At 36.1% G+C, this 13,963-nt stretch overlaps 2 protein-coding genes across 2 annotated transcripts; one reads left to right on the plus strand and one right to left on the minus strand.

Moving 5' to 3' along the window:
• The first annotated feature begins 9,801 nt into the window (after positions 1–9,801).
• Positions 9,802–10,170, plus strand: LOC112797582 (uncharacterized). The gene has a single exon (XM_025840595.2). It carries the CDS (start codon positions 9,802–9,804, stop codon positions 10,168–10,170), a length of 369 nt encoding a protein of 122 aa, XP_025696380.1.
• Positions 10,171–10,682: 512 nt separating this feature from the next.
• LOC112797581 (probable glucan endo-1,3-beta-glucosidase A6) lies at positions 10,683–12,634 on the minus strand. Its single transcript, XM_025840594.2, has 2 exons — positions 12,102–12,634; positions 10,683–12,016 (listed from the first exon to the last, which is right to left on the minus strand). The coding sequence occupies exons 1-2, from the start codon at positions 12,145–12,147 to the stop codon at positions 10,683–10,685; spliced, it is 1,380 nt and encodes a 459-aa protein (XP_025696379.2). The 5' UTR covers positions 12,148–12,634.
• Between the last annotated feature and the right edge of the window lie 1,329 nt (positions 12,635–13,963).

Below are 13,963 nucleotides of genomic sequence, written 5' to 3' on the forward strand. Positions count from 1 at the left end.
ACTTAATAACTCCCTCAAAGAAATCGTGGTTCATGGCAGATTTGAAACGATGGGGGTTAAAGTCTGAGTGAGATGTCATATAATGTGATTTGTGAGCAAAAGGATCAACGTCTGGTTCTCTAACAGATGAGAGAGGAACTCGAGTTTTACCTCTTTGAGAACGTGAGGGAACAGACCTAGATTTTGGTTGTGTGGACTCAGGTGGAGGTTCTGGTGCTGCAGGACGCTTCCCTTTGGATGAACTCGGTTTCGATGAACCTGGCTTGGATGGTGTGACTTTCGGTGGTGGCGTCGGCTTGGCAGAGGCAGAGAACCTTGAAGTGTTCTTGGTCCGAGCCATGGGGTCACAGCGAGGAGGAGAGGTAGGAGGAGAAGGAGAAGGGGTAAAGGTTTTGTCTTGTGAGCGAGTGGAAGGTTTGGATGGAAGTTTGTACAGCTTTTCACGAGGAGGTTTGTGAGCAATGGTTTTCTTCCTCATTTGGTGGTTTTGATTTAGGAAGAAAGAGAGTGATAGGGGTAGTGGTGAGAACCGAAGGGATAGAGGAGGAGTTATGGAGGGAAGAGAGTTATGTTGGTAACCGTACCCAAAAGCAAATTTCCAAAACCATGCAACTGCATCACCATTTGTAAAGACTTGAAAAGACATGACCTCATAAAAGAAAAGATTTTATTTGATTTTAAATTAAAACAGAAAATTAATTTAAATTTTGAAAGACAATCAGAATTAAATTGAAACATTTTTGGATCAAAGTAAAAAATTAAGTTTGCCAAAATGAAACTTTTCGGGCCATTAAACAAAAAAAAAAGGTTTAAGAAAACTTAAACACACAATTAAAAAAATGTAACATTCATATTGGGCCCAGATGTGGTTTGAACAAATGAAACACATAGAACTACCCAAAACTGAATTGAGGTTGGCCCAGATTTATTTTTCTCTAGCAATGAACCCAGAACACGCTGTCTTGAGGGAAACATTCATCATCTGCCCAGAATTGTCTCATACCTGTTCATGAGACAAAAAGCTCCAGCAAATACATCAGCACTTTTCAAACAAGGAATCATAACTCAAAATTCCTAGACAAGTCCTAAGCATGCAGAATCTATCCTCAGCTAATGGTTTTGTAAAAATATAAGCTAATTGCTCCTCTGATTTAACAAATTGAATACTAATATCCCCCTTTTGGACATGTTCTCTTATTGAGTGAAATTTCACTTCAATATGTTTAGTCCTAGAGTGCAACACTGGATTTTTAGAAATATTAATGGCACTCATGTCATCACACAGCAGGGGAATATTTTCAGCATTTAATTTGTAATCAGCAAGCTGCGTTTTTAGCCATAAAAGCTGAGAACAGCAAGAAGAAGCAGCTATATACTCAGCCTCTGCAATGGAAAGAGTCACTGTTGGTTGCTTCTTACTTGACCATACATTTAAGGACTTCCCAAGAAAGCAACATAAACCAGAAGTGCTTCTTCTATCAACTCTATCACCAGCAAAATCTGCATCACAATAACCAACTGCAGAAAAATCATCAATCTTAGGATACCAAAGAGCAAAATTGGATGTGCCATGAACATATCTAATGATCCTTTTGACTGCAGAAAGATGTGACTCTTTTGGTTTGGATTGGAACCTAGAACACAATCCAACACTTTGCACAATATCGGGTCTAGAGGAAGTTAAGTACATAAGAGAGCCAATCATTCCTCTATACCTAGTCTCATCAACATCTTTCTCAGTTTCTCCCTTATCTAATTTAGAATTAGGGTGCATGGGAGTTCCCATGGGTTTGGCATTTTCCATACCAAATTTCTTAACTAATTCCTTGGCATACTTCTCTTGATGAATGAAAATACCTTTTTCAGTTTGTTTAATTTGCAGCCCAAGGAAGAAATTAAGTTCACCCATCATACTCATGTCAAATTCACTTGTCATGAGTTTTCCAAATTCTGAACAAAGGGATTCATTGGCTGATCCAAAAATAATGTCATCAACATATATTTGGACTAGAATAAAAGAATCATTAGAATTCTTGATAAATAGAGTTGTGTCGGTGGTGCCTCTTTGAAAACCATTTTTCAAAAGAAAAGAACTAAGTCTCTCATACCAAGCTCTAGGAGCTTGTCTCAAACCATAGAGAGCTTTAGACAGTTTGAAAACATGATTAAAATGCTCTTTATTTTCAAAACCAGGAGGCTGCTCCACATACACTTCTCTATCTATCACTCCATTCAAAAATGCACATTTCACATCCATTTGATATAATTTAAAACCACAATATACAACATAAGCTAAGAGAAGTCTTATGGCTTTCATTCGGGCAACAGGGGCAAAGGATTCATCAAAGTCTATTCCTTCTTCTTCGTCATATCCTTGTGCCACTAGCCTTGCCTTGTTTCTTGCAATGCAACCATCTTCTCCTAACTTGTTCCGAAAAATCCACTTGGTGCCGGTCACTTTCTTTCCACTTGGCCTTGGAACCAAAGTCCATACTTGGTTCTTTTCAAACTCAAGAAGCTCATCCTCCATAGCTTTAACCCAAGAGGGGTCACTGAGTGCTTCCTTGACGTTTTGAGGCTCAATTTGTGAAAGAAGGGCAATGTTTGATCCTTCATTTGCCTTTCTAGTGGAAGACCTTGTTTGCACTCCATGAGAGACGTCCCCAATGACAAATTCCTCAGAATAATTCTTCAAGAATCTCCATTCACAAAGTCTGGTAGACTTGGAGGCAGATTCATTCACCAAGGTATTCTGAACGCTGCTGACTGCAGGATTTCCTTCAGATTCATGAGACAAAATGGAATTGTCTCTTGAATTTTCAGCATTTTCTGGTTCTGGTTCAGCTTGTCCAGAATTTTCTTTTCCATGATTTTGAGCAGTTTCATTCTCCTTTTGAGCTTGATTTCCTGCATCACAATCTTCCAAAATGCTTTGCACCAAGTTAGTATCACAAAATGTAACATGTATGGACTCTTCAATAATTCTAGCATCTTGATGATAAACCTTATATGCTTTACTAGTAGTGGAGTATCCTACAAACAAACACTCATAAGCTTTTGAATCAAATTTTCCCAAATTTTCTTTGTTATTTAAAACGAAACATTTGCATCCAAAGATGTGCAAGTAATCTAAGTTTGGTGGGTAGCCTTTCCAAAGTTCATAAGGGGTTTTCTTCAAAAATTTCCTTATGATTGTTCTATTTAAAATGTGGCAAGCTGTGTTAACCGCTTCAGCCCAAAGGAATTTTGGAACATTACTCTCACAAAGCATAGCTCTTGTCATCTCTTGTATGCTTCTATTTCTTCTTTCCATAACACCATTTTGTTGTGGCGTTCTTGGACAAAAGAAGTTGTGAGATATTCCAAATTCCTCACAAAAGGATTCAAATAAATTATTTTCAAATTCAGTTCCATGATCACTTCTTATAGAAGAGATTTTCAAATCCTTTTCATTTTGAATTTTCTTGCAAAAAGGTTCAAAAACCGAAAAGGCTTCATTTTTGTGTGCAAGAAATAAAACCCAACCAAACCTAGTGTAGTCATCCACTATTACTAAACCATAATGTTTACCACCTAGGCTTTGAGTTCTTGTTGGACCAAATAAATCAACATGTAGCAATTCAAGTGGTCTTTTAGTAGAGATGTCTTCCTTTGGTTTAAAAGAACTTTTTGTTTGTTTTCCCATTTGGCAAGCATCACAAGTGATGTCTTTGTCAAACTTTATCAAAGGAAGACCTCTTACTAATTCTTTCTTAACAAGTTTGTTTATTTGAAACATACTTGCATGGCCTAATCTCTTGTGCCATAACCACTTTTCAGATTCTTTAGAGTAAAGACAAGCTACATTTTGATCCTTTAGTTCATCAAGAGTAAGTCCATACATATTATTGAAACGCTTAGCAACAAACATCACTTCATTTGTTTTTTCATTAACAACACAGCATTCAAATCTTTTGAAAACAACTAAATATCCTAAATCACACAGCTGACTTATACTCAAAAGATTGTGCTTCAAGCCACATACTAAAAGTACATCATCAATGAAAGTAGATTGCTCATTACTTACTTTACCAACAGCAATGATTTTACCTTTACCATCATCTCCAAAGGTCACAAAACCTCCATCATACTTATTTAGTTTGATGAAGTAGGTTGACCTTCCAGTCATGTGCCTTGAACATCCACTATCCATGTACCACATGTCCTTTTTGTTCTTGGATGCTAGGCAAATCTGCATGATGAGTTTCAAGTAGCCTTAGGTATCCAAATTAATTTGGATCCTTTGAAGTTAATCCATCTTGGTTGCCCAAGTGCATTGAAATCACAAACAACATTGTAGACTTTGTTTCCTACAACTCTCTTTTCAATAAAGCATTGTGCATATGAGTGACCAGACTTCTTGCAATTAACACAATGATTTTCTGGTGTGTGTTGCTGAAACTGATGTGAGTTATATTGCTTGAAATGATTAAAGCTTTGAAATTTTCTGGTTCTTGGAGGAGATGCATTTCTCTTGACAAACTGATTTTTGAAAAAGTTATTCCTCTTTTCAAAAGCATTTTCACCAGAATTTTTTTGAATATTTTTGCCTTTCGAAAATGAGGTTTTGTTGTAAAAAGTTGGTTTCTTGAGAGCAGCCTCATTTTTCGAAATATAACCCAAACCTGGCCGGTTTGAGCTCGGTTCAGTTTTTGGTGAAGGCTTAGTTTCGATTGTGTATGCTTCATCAAATTTTTCTTCACAAGTTGAAACATATCCAATACCTGATTTGCTTGGTATGGATTTAGTATTTGATGAAGAAGCCACAAATTTTATAGAGGAAGTATTAGAAACTGCATCTTCCTTGGTTATGTAGCCTAAACCAGATTTTTCAAACAATGGTCTTTGATTTGCAAGTAATTTGTTCAAGTTGCTAGAACCTTGAGCAAATTTTGCTAAGTCACCATTCAACCTTTTGATCATTTCATTTAATCTTTCATTTTCAGCAATTAACTCATGAGAAGGATCAACAATGTGCTTTCCTTTTAATTTTTCAAGTTCAAATTTTAAAAATCTGTTTTCTTCAACAATGTCCAAAGCACATTCAGTTTCCTTCACTTTTTCTTTTAAAAATTCATTTTCAGTTCTTAACACATCTCTTTCAGATCTGCACTCATTGTATTTATCAAGCAGTTTTGATGTGTTTAGAGTGAGATCATCAATAATAGCATGCAAGTCCTCAATGGTCAAATCATAATAGTTTACCTCATCAAGATTGTTGTTTCCAGCCATGAAGCAGTCTTTGTCATCTCCTTCCGATTCTTCTTCTTCATTTGAGTCATTCTCAAGATCTTCCCAAGCTGCCATGAGTACTCTCTTCCTTTCCTTCTTGCCTTTGTCCTCCTTTTTGAGCTTTGGACAGTTTGACTTGAAGTGCCCAGCTTCCTTGCAATGATGACACGTCACCTTGCTCAAGTCTATCTTTTGCTCCTTTGAACTTGAACCCTTGTATTTACCCTTGCTTTTCAGCATCCTTTTAAATCTCCTAGCAAAAAACAAAAGCTCGTCATCTGAAATACCATCACTAGACTCACTCTCTTTCGGTTCTATTTGTGACTTGAGGGCTATTCCCTTTTTCTTTGAGTCTGTGTTTGTGTGTGTGGCTTCATAGGTAAGGAGTTTTCCTCTCAGCTCATCATAGGTTATGGGACTTATGTTGTTACTCTCGGTTAGGACAGTGGCAGTATTTTACCACTCTTTTGTGAGGCTTCTAAGGAGTTTTCTCACCAAGGTTTGTTCTGTATAGTTTGTACCCATAGCATCAAGGTTGTTGATTATGATTGAGAATCTCTCAAACGCTTCATCAATGCTTTCTCCATCCTTCATGCTAAACATCTCGTACTCTTTTCGCAGCATATCAATCCTCGTTTCTTTTACTTGTTTGGTGCCTTCATGTGTAACCTGGAGTTTTTCCCAGATTTCTTTGGCTGTCTTGCATCTAGACACCTTCCGGTACTCTTCAAAGCTGATAGCATAGTGAAGAAGGTTGATTGCTTTAGCGTTCAGCACTATCTTCTTCTTGTCATCTTCATTCCATTCAACTTCTTCTTTCGGAGTCACCACTCCATCAGCACTTGTTTTTGTTGGAATCTTGGGACCACTTACAACGATCTTCCATAAGTTGTAGTCAATGGATTGGATGAAGATCCTTATCCTTTCTTTCCAGTAGGAATAGTTCTTTCCGTTGAAGAAAGGTGGCCGGTTGTTTGACTGGCCTTCAGTGAGGGTATAGGCAACTGTGGTTGTGCCCAAGTTGGTCGCCATTGGATCTTTGCTCCAAGCGGTTAAGTTTGATTCTTGAGACCTTAGCTCCTGATACCAATTGAAGGTTGTGGTAGGCTTAGAGAAGGGGGGTTGAATCTATGCCTTCCTTTTAGTTGCTGTTATTACCCCTTTTAAACAAATTTGCAATTCTGATTCTGTTTGAATTCAGCAGCGGAAATTTATGAGACAATTTATTTTTGTCTCATGAATATCAGAAAATAGAACACAGCAGAGAAGAGAAAAGCTAACACCAGCATGTATCCTGGTTCGGTTGCCTTGTGCTATGCAACCTACATCCAGTCTCCTCCACAACTATGGAAGAATTTCACTATAGTTAACAGTATTACATACACCAATAACACAGGATTGACCCAATCCTTTCACACTCAAGTTCTAACCTAACTTGACATTGGCTATGCTAACACCCAACTATACCTCTTAGTGCTAACCCAACTAAGAAAGGGATACCTTACAGGTACAAGATACAAGACACAAACACACCTAAAGAAATCTGAAATTAACTCTAGGCTTTTCTCTCAAGTGTATCACTCAGCCTTTTTCCACTCATGGCTTTTACTTGAGCTTTCTCACACTGCCTTTTCTCACTTGAAATTACAGAATGATAAACATTGAATAGTACAATATAATCAGTAAAACATGAAGGAGATTGACTTCATCAACAGCCTCTTTGCTATGCGAAAAACCAGATTAGCAAGCCTCTGATTTAGTTCTTCATACTGGCGGAATGCACCTTTGATTAGGTTACACTGTCCAGTTAGTTGAACTTCTTCAAAGAGCTCTCTTCAGAACATAAACCTCTATTCACTGGTTTTCTCTCTTTTTTTCTGAATGAACAGCAAGCTCCTTTTATTTCCTTGCATGTGGCTGGGTTCTTCTTCCAAGGTCAACACCTTGAGCCTTGAGCTTCACCAACCCACAAGCTCACTTTTTCTTTTTTAACATTAAAGAAGACCCTTTGCTTCTGACTTTTCCAACTTGACCGAAAGCCATGAGGAAGTAACCGAAACTGTTTTCCAATGGTCAACCAAATCTGAACTATAGAGATGCAACTTGGTCCCCAAGAATCTCTTGTGACCGTGGATTTGTAGCAGTGAAGAGCAGAGATCAACTTTCCCTTGAATACCATTTTCGGATAGTGCAGAGAGTTGGGAAGAAGGGATGAAGATCTGATGCATGCAAGATGAGATGGATTACCTTTCTTAAGCTTGATTTGGTTTGTTTTAACTTCTGTGCTTCAAGCTTCAATTCTCTCTTTCTTGCTTCTTTGGTTCTTTGCTTGGTGAAGAAGCTCTTTCACTCTCGTTCTCTTTCTTACTTTTCTGAACTTGATGTGACTTGATTTGAGATGAGAGAAACGTTGCTTTGGTTGGAGCAAGATGGTGGGAAATTGAAAACAATTTCAAGCTTGGATCGGGTTCTTCTCTTTTTGGCCCGTGGTGCCTTGCTATGCTTCTTTGATGAATTTGTTTGATATGAATGACTTGGGCTTGTCTTTATTCCCACTTACCATTCAGCCCATTTAGCTTTGTTTTGTTTATTCATTCAACTTGGGCTGCCAAAATTGAATTATGGCCTGCAGCATGAAATAAATAATTAGTTAATAGGTAGATATATTTAATCAACACTAATTATTTATTTTACCCAAAAATAATGTTTGTCATCACTAATTAATTTAGTTAATTTCTTAACTCAACAATCATTTATATATCACTTTTTTACTTTTAATAATTTATATTTTTTAATATCATTTAGTTATAATATATTAATAAAAATATATGGTGTCTTAATTTATAAAAAAATAAAATTAAAAATTAAATATTATATTTAAACTATTGAAACGTTATATTCATACTTGTATTTCATATAATATTTTCATTCTTTCACTACAGTATTTAAATGTAAACTAGAAAAGGAAAAAGAATAATAAATAAAAATAACTTCTTGGAATGAACAAGGATAAAGATTATATGAAAATCAAATAAATAAACTTCAATTTAATATTTTCATAATTTTATTTATAGTTTAATCTATGTATATATTTTTTATTTTAATATTATTAAAATTTAAATTAATTCATATATTTTATTTATAAATTTTAATTTTAATTTTTAAAACAAGAGTCTGATTAGTGATACTAATAAGATTTTTTTTTCCTTCCTTTACTCGTTTAAGGTGATTTAATGAAGATGAGTTATGAGAAAACTTTTAATTTGAAGGATAATTATTCAAGGAGGTTCATATGTGCTGATTTATTCCTTTGCTAAAAATTATTATTATTTTTAAATATTTTAAGCTGAAATTTATCATAAATATAGGAGAACAGACTTAAACAAAACTACATCAATTATGCTCAATTGTGATTCTAAATTTTTTCAACAAGAGAATTCTCCACAATTTGTTAATATGTTCTTTTGATAAAAATTACCAATATATTTTTTATTTTAAATAAAAAATTTTACCAAGATATAAAAATAAAACCTTAATAAAAAATTATTTTAGAATTATTTAGAAAAATATTTAATAAATGTTTACAACTCTATTTTTTTTCAGTTGCATTCATATATTAATATTATTAATATCTTTCTATATGAATAACCATAGTGAATAATATCTACCTAACTAATTATAATTTTTCTAAAAGGAAGCTTATTCTTGCAATTAAAGAATATATTACAAAAAAAACACCAAAATAAATAGTTAAATGTTCAAATCCAAACCAATTTAAATAAATCTGCTCATTCAACCCAGTCAAAATAGAAAATTGATCGAAGCCACACTAATTTAAATTATATTGAATATTTGAATATTATTTTCGGTAAATTACATAAATATGCAAGTAAATCTAATTACTTTTAACTTCCAAATTTAAACAAAATTTTAAATATGCAAGTAAATATAATTAAATACAATTTTTTTTAAAAACTTCATGAAAATAAATTTAATATTATTTTTAAATTTTTTTAAATTTAATAGTTTCTTATATATAAATTTTAATTTATTTTAAATCTAGGAAAGGATAATTCATTGTGTATAAAAGCTGAATTAAGATGCTATGACTTGTCTCCGTAACTGATTCCCGTATACGATGCTTCAGAAGATAACGAACTTATAAATCCAAACAAACTCTGTTTCTCTCTTTTCAGTTCTCACTGCTAAATGCCGATGAAAAAACAACACACACTCTTCTCTTTCTTGCTTTCTTCCTTTCTTTACAGCGTTTCATAAGTCACATCCGATTCGATTCGAATCTATTCAACAAATGCCGTCCTTCTCGCGCTCGTTTTCATACACCCCCGCGAAACCATCCTGTGTTGGTTGAGTAATCATCTCACTCCCCCGCTTAAACAATTGCCGTGGGTTTGAATTTCGCCTTGTATATACACCTCCGCGAATTTCTCTCCCGGAGCCTCCCTTCTCATCCCCACGCCGCCGTGTCCAACATCGTCATCTCTGAGATTCTCCTCTGAGCAACGCTCCATGGCGAAAACCAAGAATCAGAGGAAAACCGCCTTGGTGTCGACGTCCAATCATCAGAGGAGGACGTGCATGTGTTCCCCTACGACGCACCCTGGCTCCTTCCGCTGCTCCTACCACAAACGCCTCGTCGAACAGCAGCAGCAGCAAATGGCGTCGTTTCATTCTGCTTCTTCTTCGAGGGGTAACACCCTAAATCTTCGAAGATCGGCGATGCAGAACTTGCTGGTGCGGATCGGAGGAGTGGAGGGCGAGCTGGTGAAGAGAGCTCTAAGTACTCTGATCAGACCCTCCTTCCACAACCATCGCCGCCGTGAAGGCTTTCATTCAAGGCCGAGCTGCCTCTCCATCATGTCCAAGGCAGAAGATTAGTAAATTCTCCTGTGTTTCTTTGTTGATCATATCATCCTTTTATTTTTTTTACAAAGGGTGGATGCATTAAAAAGAAAAAGTTACTGTGAATATTTTTTTTTTCTTTTGATGTTGAATTTGTGAATAGTATTTCTCTTTGAAAAGAAACAAGAAGGAAGACTAAAGTCTTATCGATTTATCATTTATAATTGTTATAAAGCACTGTGAACCATTGAAACATTGCAATGTGCAAGTGACATTGTATGACAGTAATTATCTTACCAAAAAGCACTAGATATACCAATACAATGTAATATTTTGTTGATGGAGTTCTTATTACTAACTACTTGCCAGTGTTTGTGTTTGCATACAATTAATTTTTTTCTTCCTGCAACTTTCTGCTAAAATGATCATAGTTCTTGTTTATTATCTTCAAAGAGTCACACTTGGGAACTTGCATGGACCTCGACCTGTTTCCAGAACCAAACGCACAAACAAAACATCAAATAAGAAATCTCATTGTTTTAGAAGCCTTATAGAAATGAAAGGAAAGAAAACTCACTAGGATTGGAAGTTGTTTGTTGAGCAAGTCCATTGAAATAGCAAGTGGCTCCTTGACTTCTAAACTTGGACCAGTAAGAGCTAAATACATAGCTGGCATGAGCAGCAATGGAAACAGGCTCATAGCACTCTCTTCCTGGTGCAAGACCATCACAATTCACATTACTTTGGTTGCAAGTATATGTCAATGCAGCTTCCAATTCCATTGCATTTGCTCCTTTCACTGCCACACACCACACCCTCCCTTTGTAAGGCACATTGTTCTTTGGAGCTGGCAATGGCCCAAAGTCGGCCGCAGCCGACTTTCCTGTCAGGTCTATTTGATAGACTGGCGTGCCATCCGGGTGTAACAAGCCCCAGTGTCGCTCTGTCCCTGGACCAGGCTTTTGATTTTCGTTGAACAATGAAAAGATGTAAGTTGGGATTGGAACTCCAGGCCTAGCTGGGGTGCCAAGAGGTGGATTTGTTGTCATTCTTTGGATCAAATTGCGGTTATATGTGGCTGCATTGAATATGTTTGCCCCAGGCTCATCGATGTCACCGGCATTAGGCCATCCTGTTTCGGATATGGCGAGTGGGATATTGGAGAAGCCGAGTTTGGACATAGCAAATATGACAGAATCTAGCATTTGGTCTAACAAATTGGTGTAGACTAAGGCACTGCCAGGATCTCTTGTGCTTAAGCCTCCTCTGAATAGAGCAAAGTCAAGGCTAATGTTATAAGGGTTTTGTGACCATGGAAAATATGGATACACATCAATGAAGAAAAATGACTTGGTTCTGTTTAAGAAGTTAAGCAATGGTATGATCACATTGTCTCTTATCTCATATCGGAACATCCCTCTTGATGGTGGGAAGGTTGATTCCAACACATCCATTGCCAACGGGGTGCCAACTTTGATGGATGAGATGTTTAGAGCCTTGAGGGATCTCTTGATCATTTGCATTGCTGGCACAAGATCGCGCCACATTTTCCGGCCTTGTTCCGAGTAGGAGCTTAGCACCTCGTTGCCGACGAGGAGGTAGCGAATCTTGGTTTTGGGAAGGTAAGGTAGGACATTGTTCCTCACCCATTCTTCCGCTGCTCTTCGGTTCACGGCAATGTTTGAGATTTCATTGTTTGGGACCATAACTGAGACGTGAATCTTTCTATTTGATAGAAGGTTTAGAATGTCAGGGTTGGCATCATAGAGCTTCACATGTCTAGCTTTCATTTTTGTTAGTAGCTCTATGGAGAGGTATGGAGAAGGTAGATTGTTTCCAAGTTGGCCATAGTTTACACCAATGTTGTTTGAGGCTTTTGCTCCTATAAAAATAGTGGAAACAGTGTTACATAGTTTAGAAAATGGGATGGCATAGCAAGGAAAAGAAATGTGAGTTTTCAAACTTACTTGATAATGAAAGTAACCATAGGAGAAATACAGCCAAAAGACCCATTTCTCCAACTTTTTGTGCTAGCTATCCAGTGACTAGTTGCCTCCAATTACGTCTATGCAGTGTGCAATGGAATGAGGTAAGTTGTATGAATTTATAGAATGAGATAAGCTTTGCCACAAAGAAGGCATATATCTTAGGCTGAAGGATCTTTATGATTGTATTAAATAAAGGGCTTTCTTTTTCTCTTTAAAGTATGTTCTTTTGAAGCAAGAAATAGGAAAGAAATGTGGGTGTTTATAAATGACTAAATTAGTGATAACTTGTAAAAGGCAAGGGTGTGATCGTTTTTTTTTTTTTTTTTCTTGCTTGGACCTATTTTTTCAACTTATTGTGTATCAAGAAATGTAGTTACATTAGTCACGAACTTTAGAAGGGGATAAAGAACCCACAAATGAATGAAAATTAGACTAATGTATTAAGGTTTACTCATGTATCTCTTGTGAAAATGGACAACCGGCTAATTAAATTGCACTCTCCAAGTATCCCCTTTTTCATGACATTTTTTCAGTTAATTTAATTTCACTGGAGTCATATTGAAAAGAAATTACATGTTTATATTGTGCATATGCCTTCTAAGTCTCTTGGTATGTTTCTAGACATAAGTTTGATGATCCAAACAAATGACATTTAAGGTTTGGGACATATCAAAATCTTTCCCAAAGCTCAGTAAGTTCCTCTTCTCAAATGCAAGAGAGTTCACCAATACCAACTGATGAAATAGGACACGATTCATGCCTAGAAACAGAAACCCACGAGTTATGCATTTGGTTCCAATCACCATCGACAACATATCCGAAAGAAATAACATGAAGGTATTAAGGGATTCATAATATGAATGATGATGATGATCAATGTGCCGCTGCTGCTGCTGCATATTACAAATCTCGAGAAACTTAACCTGATGGTGGAGTAAAAAGGGGCTAGTTTTCCGATCACAAAATATAACCCAGTGAAAACACAGAAGAAAATGTAATAAAGGTGAGTTTGGAACCACTGTTTGAACTAATTTGGTTTGCAAATCAATTATATTGTTGGATTTTAAGAAAAGGATGAAAATTGAATTGGTTTGGAATCCAAGGAATTTTATCTTGTTGTAACTGAAATATTTTTATCCATCAAATATAAAATAAAAAGATTAGCCATCTAAAGTGTGTACTTAGCCAGAGCAAAAAGAAAAACCCTTTCTGAATACATGAGGGGGAAAAAAGCAGCAGCTTAAGAACTAGTAACTACTAACTAACTAACTAAGTTTTTTTCTATTTTTAACGCGGTTTTTCTACTAGTTGATGTTATATGGAGCTAATTTTTTTTTTTTTTATAAATAGGTTTTTCGTCTCACATATGTACAACTGCAAACTTTCATTTACCTTTAAGCATTGTAACAATGATCTTGCATATAGCCAGGATAAAACTTTCATTTACTTTAGGTGCGCCAAATTTCATTATTGTTGTTCTTGTTGTGTGTATAACAGAAAATAGATAGCTCAGTTTGCAGTTCGCCTTTTTATTTCTCTGTTTCTTCTTTATCTGGACAGGCCCAGCACCACGGGCTTAAGGTAGCTGCACAACTTGGGTTATTTGTGGCAATTGCCAGTTTGGTACTGGAGATTCATAACAGTTTTGTTTTAGATTTGGTCTATACAAAATTAGATGTTGATAACTATTTACCCAAAGCCATTTTCTGCCATTTGTTTTGATGCAAGGAGAAAGAAATACACACTATAAATGACGCAAGTAATGCCTCAGGCGCACTGAATTAACACGAACACTGAAGCAGTATTCAGAACAAGAAGATGGATAAAGAACCCACAAATTA

Source organism: Arachis hypogaea, chromosome 4 (assembly GCF_003086295.3).
Source record: "Arachis hypogaea cultivar Tifrunner chromosome 4, arahy.Tifrunner.gnm2.J5K5, whole genome shotgun sequence".
NCBI lineage: Eukaryota > Viridiplantae > Streptophyta > Magnoliopsida > Fabales > Fabaceae > Arachis > Arachis hypogaea.

What these genes read in the sequence shown, in the direction of transcription:
- LOC112797582 (XM_025840595.2), top strand. Translation starts at nt 9,802, where the DNA reads ATGGCGAAAACCAAGAATCAGAGGAAAACCGCCTTGGTGTCGACGTCC.
- LOC112797581 (XM_025840594.2), bottom strand. Translation starts at nt 12,147, where the DNA reads ATGGGTCTTTTGGCTGTATTTCTCCTATGGTTACTTTCATTATCAA. An exon ending in ATGGTTACTTTCATTATCAA is followed by an intron (nt 12,017 to 12,101) that starts GTAAGTTTGAAA and finishes CTATTTTTATAG; the next exon opens with GAGCAAAAGCCTCAAACAAC.